The sequence below is a fragment of the Anser brachyrhynchus genome (assembly GCF_964034855.1).
Source record: "Anser brachyrhynchus genome assembly, chromosome: 9".
Lineage (NCBI taxonomy): Eukaryota > Metazoa > Chordata > Aves > Anseriformes > Anatidae > Anser > Anser brachyrhynchus.
In genome coordinates this window covers 8,480,710-8,500,703 of record NC_137703.1, presented here as the reverse complement: position 1 = coordinate 8,500,703, position 19,994 = coordinate 8,480,710, and the positions used below count along the sequence as shown (strand labels likewise).

Here is a 19,994-nt window from a genome sequence, read left to right as displayed (position 1 = left end):
ATTCAATCTGGCGCCGGTGACGTCACGGGGCATTAGCATACGAGGAGGGATGAAGCCAGTGTGGCTGGAGTTGATAAGGTGCCTCCTGAGGAATTCGCTGCTTGTTTTAATACATTAATTATTTCTCCGTCTCGCGCAAGTTTTGCAATTTGGAGGAGCTTCAAGGAACCATCGTGGCATGGCGTGCCAGGGGACAGGCCGGAGGGCTTCTCCCGACGCACACCCACCCCTGGCTGGGGTGCCCCCAGGCCCAGAGCAGCGCATCCCTGCTCGGCCTCGGGAGGCCAGGAGCAGCGGGGAGGCCAGGGCTGCAGGGAGGCCAGACTGAGGGGAGGCCAGGCTGAGGGATCCAGCCGGCAGCCCCGGGGAGGGCCGGGGGTCTCCGCACCCAAGGCAGCCCCAGCGGAGACCCTGCAGGCTGTGCGAGGGCCTGCTTCTCTCCAAGCCCGGTGGGATCCCCCCGCCTCCTCCCCATTAATCACGACTTTCTGTAAAAAGAGCACAGGTGACGTCAGCAGCCCTAACTGCCAAGGGGTGATGGGGTCACCAAGGTCACCAGGCCTCCCTCCCGCTCTCCCAGAGCACCCGCCTGGGTCCAGGGCTCTGCAGCTGCCCCGTGCCCCCCACTTGGCTCAGGAGGAAGGGACGCACTTTGGGGAGATAAGGGGACAGGGCCCAGCCCTGCTGGAAGGGCTGAATGGCTCGCCTGGTGCTTTTTGGGGTCCCACAGCCCCTGGACAATCTGCAGCATTGCTGCTTTGGCTCCACCGAGCTCCATTCGATTGCTGGGGGGGGCAGCTCCCCCTCTGTCCCGCTGGGTACCCCTTAGCCCCCCTACACCGTGGGGCTTCAGCCTTCCTGCTGTCTGGAGGAGACAACAACCTTGAAATAAGCGCTTGGTTACTTGAGGCTAAAAGTAACCAAGGGCAGGAGAGGCTCGATTTTCTGTGCAAAAGAGGATGCAAACAAAACAAATGGAAATCCTAAAAGAAAAAAAAAAAAGAAAAAAAAAAGGAAAAGAAGAAAAAGAAAAATTAAAAGACGCTGTAAAAGATCTCGTCCACATGGTCCTGCAAGTTGCGGGGACAAACTCTGGGACAAACTTCTCCAGCCCAGCCCGGTGTCACCGCACCAGGAGCCCCGTGCGCAGGCTGCGTCCTGGCCCTGCTGCCAGCAGGGCTCAGCCCTGCACACTCGTCCTGCCGGGAAGCCGAGCTCCAGGCACGGGGCTCCCCGTGCAATAAATGGCCGAGCCCATCTCCTGCGAACATTGCAAATGGGAAGGAAGAATTACGGCTCGCTGCGGCGCGCCCCCTCCCTCCGCACGCACAGGCGCACACGCACGTGCACATGCACATGTATCCACACACACGCACACGTGTATGCACACGCATGCATGTGCACACACACGAACACAGCACACATGCACGTGTACATGAACACAGACGCACACGAACACAAAACCACACACATGCACACATGCATGCAGACACAGGCAGACATGCACACACACATATATGCACACACAGAGACATGCACACTCATACACATTTGTACACACTTGCACACACACATGCTCCTAAGCAAACTCGCACACATTCAGAAACTCACACTCATACACACACTTGTACAAGCACACACACACATTCTTACACACAGACACTTGCACACTCACAGCCTCACACTCACGCCCACCCTCTCGCACCCCCACTCACCCCTACACCCACCCCCTCACCCCCCCTGTCCCGGCCGCTGCCCCCCGTCCCCGGGGAGCTCCCGGGGCTCCCCCGGCCCCGCTGTGCCCCTGCCGCCGGCCGAAGGCAGCCCAGCGCCGGCCCGGGCCGCTCCTCTCGTCTCTGCTCCGCGCCGCTCCGCACTTGTACTGCCAGATTTGCAACTCCGAGATTTTCCATTTCTGACTTCCTTTTTTTCTTTCCTTTTTTTTTTTTCCTTTTTCTTTTTTTTTTTTTCTTTCTTTCTTTTTTCCCCAAGTTTTTAAGCGAAAAAGCCCCCACACTCACTTCAGCGCTGGACATCCTTGCCAAGTGAACTTGATTCCTCAAAAGCAAAATAGTAGCAAACTTCTTGCAATTCCCCGTGCCATCGTCGGAAAACTGGTTTTAATTACCAAAACTAAAATAGCGGTGGTGCTAACTAGCAGGCGATCAAACCGCAATCAAACTTCAATCTCTGAGCAGTTAGCTATAAACTGTCAGCAATTGAAAAGTAAACCTGGTGCACACAAAGGCTCTGTTTAATTTTCTTGTTGTAATGGCTCTAAATGAGGACCCCATCACTATGCAGTTAAGCGGTGTTGCTTGTCCCCCTGAGGCGCTGATCAGTTCTTTTTAATGTGAGAAAACTGGCAGCTCGAAGCCCGTCAATGGAGCTCCCACAACAAAAGTCCTGAAAAGCTGAATGAATTGGGTTTGTAATTACTGCTTCCCTCTCCCCCCTTGCAGCTTATCTCTTATTCATTCAACATATATTATTGTCACCTAATCGCACACTCCCAACATTTTTTTTTTTTAGTATCTACTACTGCGGACATGTTTGTTGTAGAAATTAAACAAAATAACCCTCCCTTCCCTCGCCCCCCCCCCCCAACAAAAATGTGGGAACGCCAGTGCCAGGCGCGGCTGGCTGCCGCCAAACATGCCCGGCAGCGGCTCCCCCGCCGGCCGAGAGCTTCCTCGGAAATCCCGTACGCACCAGAGCCCGCTGGAGCTTTTAATATTTGAGTTAGATCGGGCTTTAAATAAGTGAAGTGTATCTAATCACACCTATCAGTAATGGGCCTCTTGCCTTCAGTGGGACCTCCATTATATACTACTTAAAGCGCTCAGCTATCTACCTGCTACGCCGAGCCAGATAGACGGGGCTGCTGCACGTCGGAGGCGAGAAGGGATTAATCCCGAGCACCGACGCGATGCTGCGGGGGTCCCCGCAAGCCTCGAGGGCTCCCACGGCCCCGGAGGTTGTCTCCGAACAGAAAACGGGGGTTTTCGGCCGAGAAATGGCCGAGGGCAGGCGGCAGCCGCCCGCTCCGTCGCTGCCGGCCGGCGGCTGGTGCTGGGCTGCGGGCAGCGGCGCTCCGCGGGTCCCCACCGGCAGAAGCTGTCGGTTGCAGAAATCAGTCCGGCTATTACAACCAAATCTACTAACCGTCTAAATAATTAATTGAACCATTGCTCTTTGACCCTTGGAAAGTCCAGTAGGGACCCGTTTGTAGTAATAATACCCCCGAATGAGCCCTTGTCAAATATTCATTTAGTGGTTAATGTGAGCGATTTCCCCCTGGGACAGGCTGTAATACCAGCTTCCCAGCTTTGGCAAGAAACCCTGCTAATCTACCTCTCCAGTTCCGCAAAATATTTTAACACCCCAGTCCTTAAAAAGCCGTCAAAAAATCACAGGGGAAACTATAATCTTATCCTCGGGTTCATTTCGGCTCTGTACAAGGTTAGCGAAATATTAACACTGACGCTCGTGAACCGAGCATCACCCCGGCCATGGAGCACACAACAACTCACGAGGGGGAACCCAAAAGGGCTTCAATAACCAGCATAAAAACACATCCACGAGCTCTGCTGCCCATCTCAGCTGCAAGAAACGACAGCCCGGGACAACGGCTTAGGTGTAAATGGGGTTACTTAATGGGTTGAATTTAAAATCAGCCGTGGACAATGGCGTTCTTCCAAGTAACACTTCAAAAAATCAAATCGTTCAGCTGGACTTGTAAAATGCTTGGGTTATCCTCTCTAAGCGCATAAATGGATGGATGGATGGATGGATGGATGGATGGATGGATGGATGGATGGAAGGAATCTGTCCAAAGAGATCAGGTTTCAACAACATATATTTTACATCATACTCCGAAATCTAAGCTTAAACAAATTACCCATATAAAAAGTTGCTAAATTCACTAAGCCTGAATATGTGGCTTAGTGCCTTTTGTTTAATTGTATTACCTCGCCTTCTCTATGCGAATTGTAAAAGGACCAACATTTCCAGCTACCCCCCTCGAATATTTTAGTTAGCACTTCAAAAAGGGGCCAGGTTTTATTGCTGTTAATTGGCTAAGATTCCTCTTAAAAAATGGAATCGCGATATCGATTGGGCTTTTATTCCCACTTCTCTTTTCTCAGCGAGGCGAGCGGGAGCGGGGATGTGTGCTCGTTACCACGTGAATAATCCCTAGATGCATTACAAACGCCGCACAGCTCTGAAAAAAATATATTTTACTCGTTGCATTAATGTAAAAGAAATAGAAAAGGTTGGGAATCTGTAATAAATGCTCTGCTGCCCAAGTACAGCGACGGCGCAGAAATAAAAGGGACAAAGGGAGCTAAACTACATAAACAGACAGTGAGCAAAACTCCACATCTCCTGGTCTGGCAATTTGAGTTTTCATCTGGACACCAGGCTCCACGTAGGGAGGCCAGAACTGAGCCTAGGAAACCGAAAAAAAAGCCAAAAGGAGCCGGGTAACACTATTTGTGATTTTTTCCCTCCTTCCTTCTCCCTGAGCTAAAGCACAACTCACTGACCGACAAGAAATCCGAGCAAGAAAAACCGAGCAACGCTTGCCCCCCACTCCAGAGTGCCCGGCTTGTGCCTTGCCTAAGCGAACCATGGCATCCTTTTCCCTCCACGCACAGCACGCGATCAGCAGCAGACGCGACCAGTTTGCAATCACAGGGCCCCCACTCCCAGCTGATTGTGGTTTTTGGTATTATTATTATTATTATTATCGCACCTCCTCACGCATGTCTCCCAAAGGAACCCCCAGCCGCGTTAGCAGCCCCAAATAAACGCTGGGGCTTTCGGGGGGAGGGGGGGGGCCGAGGGGCTGCCACCGGGGCTGCCCCACCGTGCTGCCCACCGCCCCATGCCCGGCCGGGGCCGCAGCGCGGAGCGGCCCCTCGGCGATTGCGGTTGCAACTGTACAAAGTGAAACTCTACCTGGCACGGCTGGCGGAGCTCTCCTCCTATTTGGCGGGCGCCACCGCTTCTCTTTGGGGCTTGTGACCGGCTGCAGAGATTGTCCGAATTGGGGCTACACCGCGCTGGCAATTTAAGAAATAGGATTCAAGAAAGGGCTGTGATATAACGTGAAAGTCTCTGGCATTCGATTGTTTTTTTGTTTGTTTGTTTTGGTTTGGTTTGTTCTGTTTGTTTGCTCCATTTTTGTCGGTTCTTACCTTTGCCCAGCCGAGCCCCCCCCCCGTCCCCACCTCTCACCTCCTCCTGCGCTGCCCCGGAGCGAGGAGAGGAAAAGTTGAGCAAGTCCCGAACAAAGGCAGCGCTCAGCCCCCGGCAGCCCGGCCTCTGGGGGCCACGACAGGCGGCTGCCCACGGGGGGGACACGGAGGGGGAGGACACACGGGGGGGGGGGGGCAGAAACGCTCCGGCTGGCCGAGCCCCGCGGGCCGGGCCGCCGCGTCCCGCAGCCGCCGGCTCGGGCACGGCCCCGAGGGAGGCAACAAGTGGCCACCGGCACCGGCACCGGCATCGCCACCGGCCCCGGGGGGCAGAGGGAGCCGAGCGGCCCCGGCCCCCCGAGCTTGGCCCGGGGACTTGCCGCGTCCCGCCTGCTGCACCTTCCCTCTGCCTTCGCTACCCGCACAAGTATTCACGCTCCTACATTTACAATGCTCGTTATTTCCAACGCTCGGTTGGCCCCCGGGAGAGCTTCTCCCGCATGTATTATTAAAAACAAAAGCAAAACCAAAAACAGCTTGCGTTGCAAAAATAAATCCAAGACTCAAGCGGAACTTCAGTGTCCATATGTCAAAAATTTATTTATCTCAAACTGTGCATAATGGAGTAAAAACTTAACTTGAATATGTACCTGTTATAAGGATGGTATTAGTTCAAATATATACATGGACTGTCGGCAGACTGATTTCAAATAATACAGAGCCGAATCTTTAAAATACAACTACGGAAAATGAGGAAAAAAAAAAGAACTTAAAATATCATCACAATAAATTTACAGAAATATTACAAACCATAAGAAAATATTTCAAACACAGTAATTTCAGGTTGGTATTTTTCTTTTTTTTTTTTTTTCTTTTCTTTGAACAGGATGAAGTCTGGAAACAAAAAGTTATTATAAATTAACAAACGGCGTGTGAACCTGCATGGCAATTTTTGCTTTTTAACAAGAAGTAAAAAAAAAAAAAAATTTAGTACAACTAAACGTTTGCCCTTTTACAGCAAACCAAGCCCATGGTTCGCAAGTACTCGTCCTACCGTTTTTGCCTTTTGTACAATTTCTAAAACAATTTAAATGTCCAAACGCTGTAAAATAATTTCCTCTCCTCTCGCAGCTGCTATAAATTCAGCTGCCAAAGCCACAATGCTCCAAGTAGACTCTATTTTTAAAAAATAATTGGCAAATTCTCGAGTTTGTTTTTTTTTTCCTCTCTATATTACCAATGGACATTCTGATTGCCATGTTTATTTTGATAAATACTGTACAAAAGTTGCCTGCAAATATTAAAACATTTTCCTCTTCGCTCTTTGAGTCTAGCTCTAAATATTATTGGTAAAGACTTTTGCAAACTTTCTGCAAAGTTCCTACCATTTTCACTAGAACTTTTTAAAAGTTTTGTGTAGTTGCTTCCCCTCCAAGCTCTATACAAGTTCCTCGTCGGTTTTATTTCTGCCCCCCCTCCCCCGCCCCCGGTTTTCTCTGTACAAAAATAGTCCAAAAAAAAAAAAAAAGTCCAGAATTTCTAATAAAAGTTTTTTTTGTTTGTTTGTTTTGTTTAGTTTTCCTCCCCCCCCACCCCCCCCGCCCCTCCGCCCCCCCAGCCCCTTTGTCTTACATATGTGATAGAGGGAGTGTGCCATTAATGGCTGTGCCAGGAACAGGTGCACTCTGGTAGTGTTGGGACATATGAAGTCTGCTTGGGGCAGCTGGTTCTGGTACTTCAGCACCTGGTAGATACATGCTGATCATGTCCCGAAGGTCCCCAGCTTGGCAAGGAGCCCTTGAATGAGACGACGAGGTGACTACGGGGGGACTGGAGCTGGATTCCGTCTTGACCACCGAGCCCATGGAGCCCAGGGCCATGCCCGGGGTCCCTTGCTGGGAGTACGACATGCTGTAGGTAGGCGATCCGTTCATGTAAGTCTGCGAGCTGGTCATGGAGTTGTACTGCAGGGCGCTCACGTCGTAGCGGTGCATGGGCTGCATCTGCGCCGCGTTGTGCGCGTTCAAGCCCGGGTGCTGCGGGTAGCCGAGCTGCTCTTGCATCATCCCATAGCCTCCGTTGGTCCAGCCGTTCATGTGCGCGTAACTGTCCATCCTCTGGTTCACCCCAGCTCCCAAGGTGGCCCCAACCCCTACCCCAGTCGTCATGGTATTGGTGCCCGGTGCCAGTAAGCCCCCTGGCAACGTGTACTTATCCTTCTTCATCAGGGTCTTGGTTTTCCTCCGGGGTCGGTATTTATAATCCGGGTGCTCCTTCATGTGCAGAGCTCTGAGCCGCTTGGCTTCGTCAATGAAGGGTCTCTTCTCCGCCTCGGATAAAAGTTTCCACTCGGCCCCGAGCCGCTTGCTGATCTCGGAGTTGTGCATCTTCGGGTTCTCCTGGGCCATTTTCCGCCGCTGCCCGCGGGACCACACCATGAAGGCGTTCATGGGGCGCTTGACCCGGTCCGGGCTGTTCTTCTGGTTGTTGGCGGCCGAGTTGGAGTTGCCTGTGCCTCCCCCCGAAGTTTGCTGGGGGGCGGGAGGTTTCAGCTCGGTTTCCATCATGTTGTACATTCAAACTACTTTTGCCTGGAACCAGCCTTGAGCAGAGAAGCGAGGAGCAGCGGCAGCAAAGTCCCAAGCCGGACTTTTTTTTTTTTTTTTCCTAGGGAGGGGTATGAAAGGGGGGAGGGGGACTCCCCAAAACCACACTTGGATCACGATCAGAATCTTCCTCTTCGCTGATGGATTAATAATGCTAATAACTGCTATTATTACCGCCGGAGCCTTGCTTTTAAAAAACTTCTTCTTCCTCCTTTTTCCCTTTTCTCTGCCTGCCTCTCTCTTTCTCTTTCTCTCTCTCTCTCTCTCTCTCTCTCTCTCTCTCCACCTCAGTCTTAAAGAGCCAGCAAACTACTTTACCCCCTTTTGCAAACACACACACTCTCTCTCTCTGCCTTGACAACTCCTGATACTTTTTTGAACAAGTTAATAGACAACCATCCATGTGATGGGGGCTTGTCAGGGAATAAATGTGTTCGCCCCGGCCAATCAGCGCTCGGCGGCTCCGCCACTGAGGACAAGTCTCTACCCCTGGTTTTGCATGAAACGGGGCGGGGGCTCGGAGCCGCCGGGACGGCTCGGCGGGGGGGGGCGGGCCCAGAGGCGGCCCAGGCAGCCACTGGGAAGCCTTTGTAGCTCCCCTTCCAGCAACAGGTCACACACGCCTTTTGGAGGAAGTGGGTAAACAACATTGTTGCGACGTTTTTTTTTTTTCCTTATTTTTTTTTTTCCCCCTTTCCCAAGTTGGTGTTGGCTTGAGGCTGGGAGAAGCCGTGGGGGGAGCGCGGAGAGGGAACGACCTCCCCCGTGCCTCCCCCCCCCCCAGCCCCGGCCTCCCCTAGGCCCCCCCACGCCCCGCTGCAGGCACCCGCCCGGGACCGGTGGGGTCCCCCTGGGGCCGGGGCCGGCGTCTCCCCACCCGTGGGGTGCTCGGAGGAGCGGAACCCCCCGCCCGCTGCCTCCCCGCCGGGGAGCCGAGGCCGCTCCGCACAGCCCGGGGTGCGCCCCCTCCGTGCCCGCAGCACCGAGCCCTTCTTCCTGCCTCACGGTGCCTGGGGGACTCTGGACAATCGGGAGGGGACCCCAAAAGTCCCCCCGCGGAGCACACACGGCGGGGCAGGGACCCGCGGCGGCCCAAGGCTGCCCCGCGTCCTTTGTGCGGGCGGCGCTGGGTGGGCGCGCCCGGCGGTACAAATAGGTAGTTTTGTTTCTCTTCTTGTCGCTACACGGGGCCGCACAAAGCCCCGGCTAAGTTTACTTCCACTCTCTTGTTGGGATCTTTGTTGCTAAAACGCACTTGACGACAAAGGAAGGAGGGGAAAAGAGGACGCCGAGAGGGGGGGGGTGCCGCATGCCGGCCCCGCTCTACCCACCCCGCCGCCTCCTCCTCCGCGCCCACCGGGGCCGGGGCCGCTCCTCCCGGAGGTGGGAGCCCCCCCGGGGGTGCGAGCAGCCCCCGGGCCGGGGGGCGAGGGGCAGGGGGCGCCCCGGGACTGGGCACCGCAGGCGGGGGCCGGGGCCGCGCCCGGGCGCCCCGTACGGTCCCAGCCGCGGCGCTGCGGCGCCCCCTGCCGGCCCCACCCGGCCCCGAGAGATGCCCGGGGGGGGGTGAGGGGGGGGGGTTGGGAAGGGCCCGAGTTATTACACCCCTTCCAAATCACCCTGCTGAACAACCTCCGTGCCATCTTTGCGTATGGGGATTATGCAAATAAATCCTATCGGGTTTAATGCGTTTAATTCGGAGATGGGGATAGAGCCGGTAGATAAGTGATAGGTTAAAGCGGCGAAAAAAATAGGTGCAAATTACGAGATGAGGGATGTAAAGGGGTTCTGATTGTCCGGCCGCTCCTGAGGGCACGGCGACTATTTACTTTCTTATTGTTTATGCTCGGGTCGGCAGTTGATAACGCCATGCCAAATAATAATAATAAAATCTTAGGGGTAATTAAGTTGAAAAATAAAAAAAGAAAGAGGGGGTGGGGTGGGTGGCTTTGGTGTTTGTTCGGCGTAATAAAGTGACACCGGAGGCTTGGTGGTGCACAGGCAGAGCGGGACTCTGGCTCCGGCTGCTGCCGCGTGGGGTGCGCAGCCCGGGGACCCGCAGGAGCAGGGCGGTGGGGGCTGCGCTGTGCCCGCCGGGGGCCTTACGGGGCCTGGCCCCTTCCTAATTGCATTTATCCTCCGAATAAAGGCTGGGAAATGCCTACCAATTGTGTTATCGGGGAGTATTTACGGCTTTATTTTAATTAACCGTTTTAATTATCGATGCAATAAACTATCTATCCGGCGTGGATACATACTAACACGCCGTAGGAAAGAAGGTGAGGGCGACACAGCTCCTTTAGGGCATTTTCTGCCTTTCCTCTGGGGTGTGTGGGGTTGGGGATATGGACACACGGCCGGGGAAGCACGGACAGCCCGGGCTGCAGGCTGGAAAATAAGAAAGATGAAATGGTCCCCCGGTTTTCTGTATTAATGACAATAACAACAGCACTCTGCGGAAGAATATAGCCACGTTGAAAGGGAGGCCTGCGGAGGGATGGTTTAATCTGAGTGGATTTAAAAAATCGTTGCCTTTGGTATAATTTATGGAAATGAAAAGTGCTTACATTAAACAAATAGTCTGCAAATGTTCTCAGTGATGGGCTTTACGGCACATGCACTCTTATTTCCAGGTTATGAGTTTCTTTAAAGAAAATGAATGTTAACTACTTGGATTTTGTGTATTTATTGTTCTAATAACCGCCGATTTCTCTAAAAGCCCCGAGGATACAACCTATCGTGTTAACTGTATCGGAAAGAATATACACATTTTCATATTATTTTTTCTGAACCTGCTAGTAACCAATCTAAAGCAAACTATTAAGCAGTCTTGTGGAGATGGAAGATTGCAGCTCCATTTTTTGTCCTTAGCTGCAAATAGAGGTTTAACTTGCAGTAATTAGGTGAGAACTAGCCAAGCATCTTACTATTATGATGCTTGTTAAAAACGCTTCTTTTCTGCATCTGCATTTGAGTGTGTTCCCCTCCACTCTTAATCTTCTTATGGAAATGAAGGCGAACGGCAGGGAACCTGCAGAGACTTAGAGAATGTCCTTGTTAACTGGAATTTCTCAGCATTGCTAATTAGCAGAGTTTGACGACCACCAGTATTGGGGAAAGCTCTGTTTAGCCACTCACAAACCCTTCCGAGGAAGAGCAGACTAATTTTATTTTGTAATTAAAATCTGAAAAGGGCCCTATTTGACAGTTAGGGCTATGAGAGTTTTATCTCCTTGTGAAATAATTACTGCCTTGATAACTCAATTTTCTGCAAAATGTCAACTGTGAGCTCCAAAAGTTTTAATTTCATTACGTTTAAAAAAATTCCGAAGACGAAAACGCGCAGAGGAAATTTCCTCTCCCCCCCTCACCCTGCAGCAGCTCAGGAGCCGAAGTTCGCCCAGGACGTTTACGGCACACGGAGCCAAAGCCCATCCCTGGGGAATTTCAGAAATCACACCGTGGGTTTGTGCTACTCTCCCGCGACAAACGGAGGGAGAAACACACTCTAATGCCAAAAATTAAAAAAAAAAAAAAAAAAAAAACATTTCGAGTGGGTACGGAGCCCCCTTTCCAGCCCCCTGCCCTCTCCGCAGTTGCAGAAGCGCCCCATTTGCTCAGCCAAAGCAAGCTGGCTCAGCGACGGGCGCAGACCCAGCGACAACCTTGGGCACTGGCAAAAAAAAAAAAAAAAAAGGCAACACCAAAAAAAAAAACAGAGCACAAGCTCAAATAAACTTCACAAGTTCCAAGTTGGCGGGGCCGAGGGGCAGGGCCGGCCCCGTACCCCAGCGGGGCTCCTGCGCCCCCCGCCCGGCGGCCCGGGGCCACCCCTCTCGGCGGGGCCCGAGGGGCAGGGGCGGCCGCTCGGGGAGTCCTGGGGGCCCGAGCCGCTGGGGCAAGCGTAATCCACTCTGCTTGCGTTTGGGATATATATATTTTTTATTATTATTTAAAACGGTTTAATCTGTTTTTTGTCCCTGCCTGTCCAGCAAGTAGCCCGATTGTCGCTCTCAGAAGTGGCATTACACGTACAAGCGGTCGAGGGGGGCGAGGCACCGCCGCCGCATCCAGCCCCAGTTTCGCCCAATAATTTCCCTCAAGGGCTCTGAGGACCCTTGAAAGCTGGGGAATGCGGAGGGAGCTCCGCGACCCCTTTCATCCTCCTTCTCCCTAAGGCAGCCGCGGGGCGAGCACACGTGCGGCAGGGCGGCAGCGTACGGCCCCGCCGCTCCCGGGGATGCCCGGGGATGCTCCGGGGACCGGCGGGGACCGAAGGGTGCCGGCGGGGACCGGCGGGGAGAGGTGTTCCCTCCGAGCGGCCCCTCTGCCACCTCCCCGCCCAGCGACCGCCGCCTGCACCGGCGTTCTGCTGCTGTTTTTTCAGAGCGTTAAAAAAAATAATAAAATAAAAAATAAAAAAAGGAAAAAAAAAGAGAAAAAAAGAATAAAAAAGAAAAAAAGGAGAAAAAAAGCGTAGCAAGGTTCAAAAAGAAAAACAACAACAGGCTCCACCTTTCTTCAGTGCTGTGAGAAGCGAAATTAAAAATAATAGTAATAATAAACCTCGGATGCTGGGACGAGTTTCTCGTACACAATAAACAGCAGAACACGCTGAACAGACTGACACGCACACACAGCACCTCTCAAAGTCGCTTTCAAAAGGCTTCTCAATAAACGGAGAAACCGTTTGTCCAAACACGCTTCCAGGACTCTTCATAAATAGCCAACAGCCTCCTCAAACTCTCTGCGATTTTTCCCTGCTTCTGAAACACCACTCCCTGGACCTCCTTCCCAGAGGAGAGCAGAGTGGAAGCCGTTATTTTTTCTTACATGACCTTAAAAATAAAACAGAAAATCAAGCACCAGTGGCGAGGATAAACTCGGGAATTACTGCACAACATAACAGGGTGAAATTACAGTTGGAAGTAGGCCCTTTACCGGGGAGGCAGCCCCCTTGAGCAGGATCCTTTTTGGCAGTCTATTTAAAGTTATCTTTCCTTCCTAGTTTCATAAGAACAAATGAGTTTTCTTTTCCCATTGTAGTTGAATGAACTCATGTATATTAAACACAAAACCCCTCCTGAAGTACGCTAACTGCTTTGCTTAAACCCACAAAGGCACGAAAATCCAGAATTGAAGGTTTCCAATTCCTGAGTAAGTCCCCTTAACTCTCTCAGGCTCGCAGGAGAGAGAGACTGGGACATTTTCTGAAAGTTTTAATGCCTGGAAGGTGCTATCTTAAACAGAAACGTGTCTTTTGCTAAAGCTGAGGTTCCTATTTTCTTTCCCTCGTTCCCCCTCACCACCTTTGTATTGACTTAAGAAAAAAAAAAATGGTGTTAAAATGGGTCTGTTCATGGGATCACACGTGTCGCCCAAATCAAATGAAGTCCTCTTTGGCCCCAGAGCAGTTTTGATGGAATTATTCCGGCTCCTCCATTGAATTCACAATGTTTCCCAAAGAAGCTCTCGCACTTTCAATGGGAACGCCTGAGGCTGAGCCTGGGGTGCTTCAAGGTTGCTCCTCTCCCCAGCGCACCTCAAACCCTGGAATCCCGAGGCATGGTTTGAAAAGCACATTAAAAAAAATACAGAAAAAGAAGAAAAAAAGCAATCCCATTCCAGCGATCCTCAGATCACTGACACGATCGCCCATAATGGAGCCAAGACGGTGACTTTTATCTCGCTGTTCCTCATAGTCCTTAATTTGGAGCTCATTGACAGGACAGACGGTAATGACACTTTCAGAACTGTTATGGTCTGGAGTGACAATCTCTCCATCTCGCCCATGGTTTATTGACACCATGGGCTCATTGTGTCAACTTAGGCTTGTGATTTCAGAATTCTCCAGTGACGGGCTCGTTGTGGGGATTTTAATTCAAATTATAGACTAGCTGTCTATACTGTGAATTCATATTTAGACGGCGCTTAATCGGAGCAGAGAGACGGCGCTATAAATAATACCACCACCGCTTCCCATGTGTCTATCCACGGTCCCCCACCCAAAGATGACCTGAGGGAGCCCGGGAGGGAGCCGGGGGTGCCTCAAAGGATGCTCCCAGCATCCTGCATCCTGCGCCCGGCCATAGGCCAAGGACGTGTGTGCGCCCCGCGGGGACAGGGCAAGTTTTGGGGGCGCACGAAGACCTGGCCCCCTCGGGGCTAGGGCAAGGGGGGGTCGCAGCCCTTTCTGCCTGGACATCCCGGGGGAGCGGGACTTCTGCCCCCGCTGCCGCCCGAGGAAAGCGGGGCGAAGGGGGGCGCCGGGGGTGCCCGTCCCTTGGCTCCCCGTGCCCAGGCAGCGCTGCGGGAGGCGGGTGCTCGCAGCACCCAGGTGCCACGGAGGGGCAGGGGGGGAAGGAGGGAAAAAGTGGGAAAAGCCGCTCCGAAAACTGGTATTTGAGGTCGCTTTTCGGGTTTGTTTCTTCGAGTCTCCCCTTCCGCTGCCCTGGAGAGAGAGCTGTGGGAAATAGCGGCTTCCAAAAATCTCTCCTTCCAAAAGACCGAAGTAAGCTGCAGATGCACCTTTCCCCCGAGTGGAAAGGAGCGAGAAGGAGCCCGGGGCTGTGTCCCCCCCCCCTGCTGCCAGGTGTCTGCCCCGCCGGGCCACGGCCCCGCTTTCCTCCCGTGGATGCCGTCGGGCTGCGAACCCAGCCCCGAAAAAAAGCGCATTTTGGTTAAAGCCGTCACTCGGGAGCCTCGACTTTCTGTGCCAGCTTCTACCCTTGGGAAGGGGGGTTTACGGCCCCTTTATAGCCCCCCTCACAACTGTTGTTCCTGAGGGGAGCACCAAGAGCACCGCTCCTGGATCCGGGTTAATCATTCACGCTTCGGCAGGAGTCACTGCGGTTTTGTGTGGTGCCTTCTGACGTGAAAACGGGTGTACCAACCGTTCTGTATTTTTTCCGTTTCCTGTAGTAATTGACATATAATATCTCTGTTTATAGCTCGCTTGACAGATCTATACAGATGTATATTTTTGCTTAATTTCGGAGTTATATATACCAACGCATGCCAACTAAAGAAACAGTAAAGGAGATCTGGGAATTCCGTTGTGCAGGAAATCTGTGCAGGGCTTTTGCTATTATTTATAGAAAATGCTATGTCTTTAGTTTGGGCGCTCTTACTACAGAATTGCCTTATTAAGAGTCTCAAGCGGAGATCAAACCTAGAGAATGGGGAAAGTCTACTCAGCGCGACAAACAATCCTTAAAAAACGCTGCTTGGATAATTTCTAAAGTGAAAAGTTTATTGTGAGACCCACAGCCGTAGGATTCATTTAATAGAAAAATTGCGGCGCTATGACTTGCGTCCAGGCTGTCAACAGGAGATATAAAATAACCTCAATTTAGCAGAAATAATTTGGTTTCCATTAGCGTTTCTCCTCGCACGCAAGACGCACAAAGTGGGTTCGGCGTTACTGCAACGCGCGGACACAGCCGCTAAAAGCGCTCCTCGGAGCTGTGCAGGTGCCTCCGAAATAATTCACCTAATTCACCTCAAAAGTTGGTGGCAACGCAGCACTTCACGTATTTTGGCTAATCGATTTATATCACCCGGCTTTCTTTTTAATCTGTCATCTCAATAGGAAGACAAACCCCACTCCAAGCGTTCACTCCAGACAAGGCTCCTTCCTTTTCCAGGAACTGGGGGAAGGGGGGGGGTTATTTTGCTCTTTTTTTGGGGGGCGGGGGGTGACGACTTACAGCTCCGCGTTTCTACACATGCCATTTTAGACGTTTTTTCCCCTAACGAAACGGAAACGTTCCCTCTGCTCACAAGCAGCACCTGTCAGTGCCGACTCCTTTAGGACCCCTTGGGATGCAAACACCAACCCAAGCCTCCGGCAGGCTGGGATTTATCCTGGCCGCACCGGCACACCGGAGCTGGGCAGGGGGAAAAGGCCACCCTTATTTTTAATTTTCAGCCCCATGCTGCCAAGAACCATGTTGGTCTTTGCACGCCGGCCGGCCAGCAGAGCACAAGCGGTCCCGCAGCAGCAGCCCTGCTCTTCGAAGAGCAAGAGGCACAGCAATTTCTGCAGGGCCTTCCCCAGCAGAGCGCAGCTACAGCCCGGTGGCATCTTCCCCGTGTCTGTCCGTCCGCCCTCAGAGCGAGCAGCTCGGGCAGGAGGCGCATCCCTTGCCGTGCTCTCTGCGCTGTTTCTTTTTCTTTTTTTTTTTTTTTTTTTTTTTTTTCCGGGGTTTGCCTTACAAAGCCCAGCGGCTCGGCGACACCGCCTGGCTCCGCTCCTCGCCCGGTGCCGCGCTCCCCGCGCTGGTTTGCGCCGCGCAAGTTCCGCGGGCAGCGGCGGCTCCGGGCGCTGCCGACAGGGGGAGCTGCCAGCCGCCCGCCGCGGCCCCGGAAGGGGGGGAGCCCGGAGCTTAGCGGGGTCGAGTACAGATCTTCAGTCTTGGGGGATAAAAAGAGATTAAAGGCTAAATTCTTTTTTTTTTTTTTTGGTATCAATTTTAACCAACTACGAAAACGTAGAGCTTTTATCCTTTGATGTTTCCCCAGAAAGAAACTGTTATATATCGGTCGTGAAATTACCTCGCTTCGGAGCCAGCGAACCAGGCGCGGAGTGGTAAAATAATTTAATTAAAAATAATAATAATATGAGGACCCGAGCTTCCGCAGAGGCACTTCAAGGCTGACACATGCCCCTCCGTCTCCCCTCTCCCTGGCTCTCCCAGGGCTCGCCGGCTTGTTCGATGGGAACACTTAGGAGCGGCACCGACCCCCGGCAGCCTGGGGCTCGGCTCCCCGTGCGCCCCGGGCTGCGCCCCCCTTTCCCCGCGGGGCCGGCTCCGCAGAGGCGGGGTGCCGCACAAAGGCCCGCCGCTAAAACCAGGCAGCAGCCGCCGGTCTTTTACCATATTAAGCATAAATCAAATTGTAACCGGCTACCCACTTTCCCCCTACTACAAAAACTCTTCACCTGTATTTAAATAGCACGTCTTTAATTACAGCAGTTGGGGATGTATGAGGCTGAAATGAAATTAGCAGTCATTACCAGTCCTTTAACTCTGTGGTGCTTTTGATCAGCACTAAATTAGCTTTCCAGTCCTAACAAAGGCTCTATAGCAAGCAGTGGGCTGTAAATAAGACAGCTCGACCTGCCCTCAACACCTTTTCTCTTGTCAATCACAGCTCTATCATTCAGCCCAAGATTAACCTTTATCTACCAAATTCTTACCCCCCAAAAAAGAGGAGGGGGGGAGAGAGGGGGGGAAAATCCAACCTCAACTTTGCTAACTGTATCTAAAAAGAGCTTCCCTTTAAATGGCATTATAACGAGCCCAAACGTCAAAATCGATCTTCCCGGCCCAAATTGCGGTGCGTCAGGAGGCAGCTTTAGCCGGCGGCAGTCACACGCCGCGATTTATTCGCAACTTCCCCGGGCACGGCCCCTTCGCCCCGCGTCTCCCCTCGGGCCGGACCCCCCCTTGCCAGCCCAGGAGCCGCCGGGGGGGGTGATGTCCGCGGCCGCCCCGCTTTTCCCGGGCGAGCCTGGGGAGGCGGGGAGCGGGCGGGTGCGGGTTGCGCGGCGCGCAGCCGGCAGGGGGCGCCAGAGCGCGGGCGTTGCGCGGGCGTTGCGCCAGCGCTGCGCGCCGCTGCGCGCCCAGGTGAGCCCCGGCCGGGCGGCAGCCCGCAGCCCGCAGCCGCCCCCAAGGAGAGCCCCCAGCCGCAGGAGCCTTGCCGGGGCAGCGGGATCAGCACCGCGCAGGATGGGGGCACCGCGCAGGGTGGGGGCACCGCGCAGGATGGGGGCACCGCGCAGGATGGGGGCACCGCGGTGCCGGCCCCGCTCCGCGGCTCTCCCCGCGGGGTAACCCCGGCCCCGGTTGAAGCAGTGAGAGCCGGGGCAAGGGGCAGGCTCGGGGAGGCAGCGCTCCTGCCCGGAGCTCCGCTCGCCAAGCGGCTGCCACTGAAATTCGGTGAAAGCCGAAGCCGCCCGGCGCGCACCGGTCCCCGAGTTTCACGCTCGCCAGCTCGGAGCGGCGGGTCGTAGGTGGGAGCCGGGTTTCTCGATCGTTTTAAAGGTCACGGGGGAGGAGGGGGGAAAAAGTGTGAATGTCAAAGTTGGGCTGCAGCTACTTACATGTCCGTGCCAGAGCAGGGTGGTGGCTAGTTAGCAGTTTGATTGGCAGCTTACAGCGAAAGTCCGCGCGGACTCCTGAGCCCGAGGCAGCCCCGGGGCTTCGAGCACTTTTCACCGGACAGAGGCAGCTGAAGGAAGCTCGCACGTCCCCTTCTCCTCTCCTCTCCTCCTCCATCCAGGACGGAGAATGAATCCATTTCGGTTTTTCTTCCCCCGGCTCTCCTTCCGTTTGCCTACACATCCTCCAAGTCCTAGCCCTAGCTTTTAACTGCAGTCCCTGGAACAAGAGGGGAAAAAATCGTTTATGGCTTAAAAAATCCAAATGGCTGATTCTGTGTGTGTGTGTTATAAGAATGCACCCACAACAACAAAAAAGTCACTTCTCTGTCCCCCACCGTACAGCAGAAGAATAATAAAAAAGCTTTATATTTTTGCAGTGGGTATTCAAAGATAATTTGATGCCATTGTTTCTGCTACAGATGGTTCTTTTTAATACAATAACACTGCTCTTTGTGCATACTACACACAATAAAAATCGAAAGCGTTCTCCTGAATAACCATTTTGTTCTCGCTTGTATACAGGCCAACAAAAGCTGCCGTGAGGTAATGGGTTCTGTTTATTGAAGCCATAGAATAGAGGTTTGATAAAGATTTTTGTATATAGGGGGGGAAAAATTAAAATAAAGACCTTGCAAGGTCGAGCTGATCTCCGCGTATTTATTACTACTGAAATATTTTATCAATATATTTCTTTGAGTTGCAGCTGCAGGGTTCCCTCCTCCCCTCCCCCCCGCGCCCCAGCCTTAATCGGCCCAAACATCTGTTTCTTTGAATTTGGGGAGATCTGCGGTCGGAGCCAGACCTAAAAACCCAGACTTTGGGAGCGAGAGGGGCACCGCAGCTCCGAGGCGAAGGCAAGGAGCGCTGGAGAAGCGAGGCAGAGGAGACCCTCCCGTGCGGTGCCTGCGCCTATCTTTGTGCGCGCCGCTTCGCAGCCCGCTGCCCGCATGCACGCACGCACACAAAGGCGCAAAGCGGGGCGAAGGGCCCCCGGGACCGGCCCCGGGGATTTCCCGGCGTGTGAACGCGGGCGGGTCCCTGCGCCCCCGCGTCCCTGCGCCCCCGCAGCGCGCAGCCCTCGCGGCCAGGGCGCGCCGCAGCCAAACGCGGTGCCCGGCGCCCGAAGCGTCCCCGCAGGTCGGGGGCGTCGCCGCCCCTCACCGCAGCGCCCGGGCTTCAGCCTGGGAAGCGAGCCCCGAGCCCGCCAGGGTGCCCCGGGCTGCGGCAGAGTTCTTGCGCGTTGCTAACTTTCTGCCGAGTCATGAATAAATTAGCACCGCTCAAAGGGAAGGGTGCACCGGGCGCAAGGACCGGGAGCCGCAGCTATTTCTGTGCTGGAAATTGCTCCGCGGGTCAAGAATTGCGCGGCCGAAAGTCTCCCCGGTACCTAGGGTTGAATCTGGTTGCGGCTGTAGCAACTGGAAGAGAGCCCCAAAGCAAAAGAAAGTGCTTAGACAATAGGGCGCTGCGGGAAGTTGTTAGTCACTGCCTGTGTTTGTCTACCTTTCTATAGGAATTAATGCCACAGTTCTCCGTGCCTCTGTAGCCGGGACTGACAGTAATCCACCTCTGTGACTTCTGCCCTTTGTGTTTTCACAAAACTCGGCTCACTTGTAGCACGACAACAGCACGGAATAATGACTTTAACCTTCAAACATTCTTTAATTAGCTTTTTCAGCAAACTAAAAGATGCTCAAATGAGCCCTTTGACAAAAACTGACCCGCGCCTTCAAATTCTACTTTCACTTTTGGGACTAAGACGTTATTGGTTCACAACTCGTCTGAAGTCATCTAATAAGGGATTATTTAGGAACTATTACCCACACGCCAATTAAAGCCTCTCCGATGAAATTCGGGAGACAAAGATAAGCATCAAAACGGAAAATTAAACTATTTGCACATGGCTTGTTTTTCAACAACCCATTTTCTATCTCAGGATAAACATCTTGGAGCCGGCTCGCCCCGCCGGAGCGGGGAGGGTGCGGGGAGCCTCGGCGAGGCGCCTCGGAGCCCCCC

The 19,994-nt window shown here is 53.3% G+C and overlaps 3 protein-coding genes across 40 annotated transcripts in view; 1 reads left to right on the top strand and 2 right to left on the bottom strand.

The window, feature by feature from the left end:
* The window catches only part of LOC308199856 (uncharacterized protein), a 288,903-nt gene that overhangs the window by 33,332 nt on the left and 235,577 nt on the right, over positions 1-19,994 (bottom strand). For 33 of the 38 annotated variants that reach the window (XR_013955011.1, XR_013955012.1, XR_013955020.1 and 30 more), the window contains one exon: positions 17,919-18,195. Coding sequence is in view for 6 of the 38 variants with exons in the window: in XM_080604628.1 (XP_080460754.1) it covers positions 17,919-18,195 (277 nt within the window). In the remaining 32 variants the exon portion in view is untranslated. Of the gene's footprint in view, positions 1-4,965; positions 5,070-5,244; positions 6,781-17,918; positions 18,196-18,281; positions 19,287-19,365; positions 19,398-19,994 lie in introns of those variants that run through there. The other 5 variants (XR_013955018.1, XR_013955019.1, XM_080604623.1 and 2 more) reach the window with 3 other exon arrangements.
* Positions 6,796-8,566, bottom strand: SOX2 (SRY-box transcription factor 2). Its single transcript, XM_080604616.1, has one exon. The coding sequence runs from the start codon at positions 7,778-7,780 to the stop codon at positions 6,833-6,835; it is 948 nt and encodes a 315-aa protein (XP_080460742.1). The 5' UTR covers positions 7,781-8,566; the 3' UTR covers positions 6,796-6,832.
* LOC308199857 (uncharacterized protein) overlaps positions 7,013-19,994 on the top strand; it is a 68,903-nt gene continuing 55,921 nt past the window's right edge. Inside the window, exon 1 of the mRNA XM_080604631.1 lies at positions 7,013-7,121. The gene's annotated coding sequence lies outside the window, so the exon portion shown is untranslated. The remainder of the gene's footprint in view (positions 7,122-19,994) is intronic.

Excerpts from the sequence above, each read along its gene's own strand:
- SOX2 (XM_080604616.1), bottom strand. The coding sequence starts at position 7,780 with ATGTACAACATGATGGAAACCGAGCTGAAACCTCCCGCCCCCCAGCAA.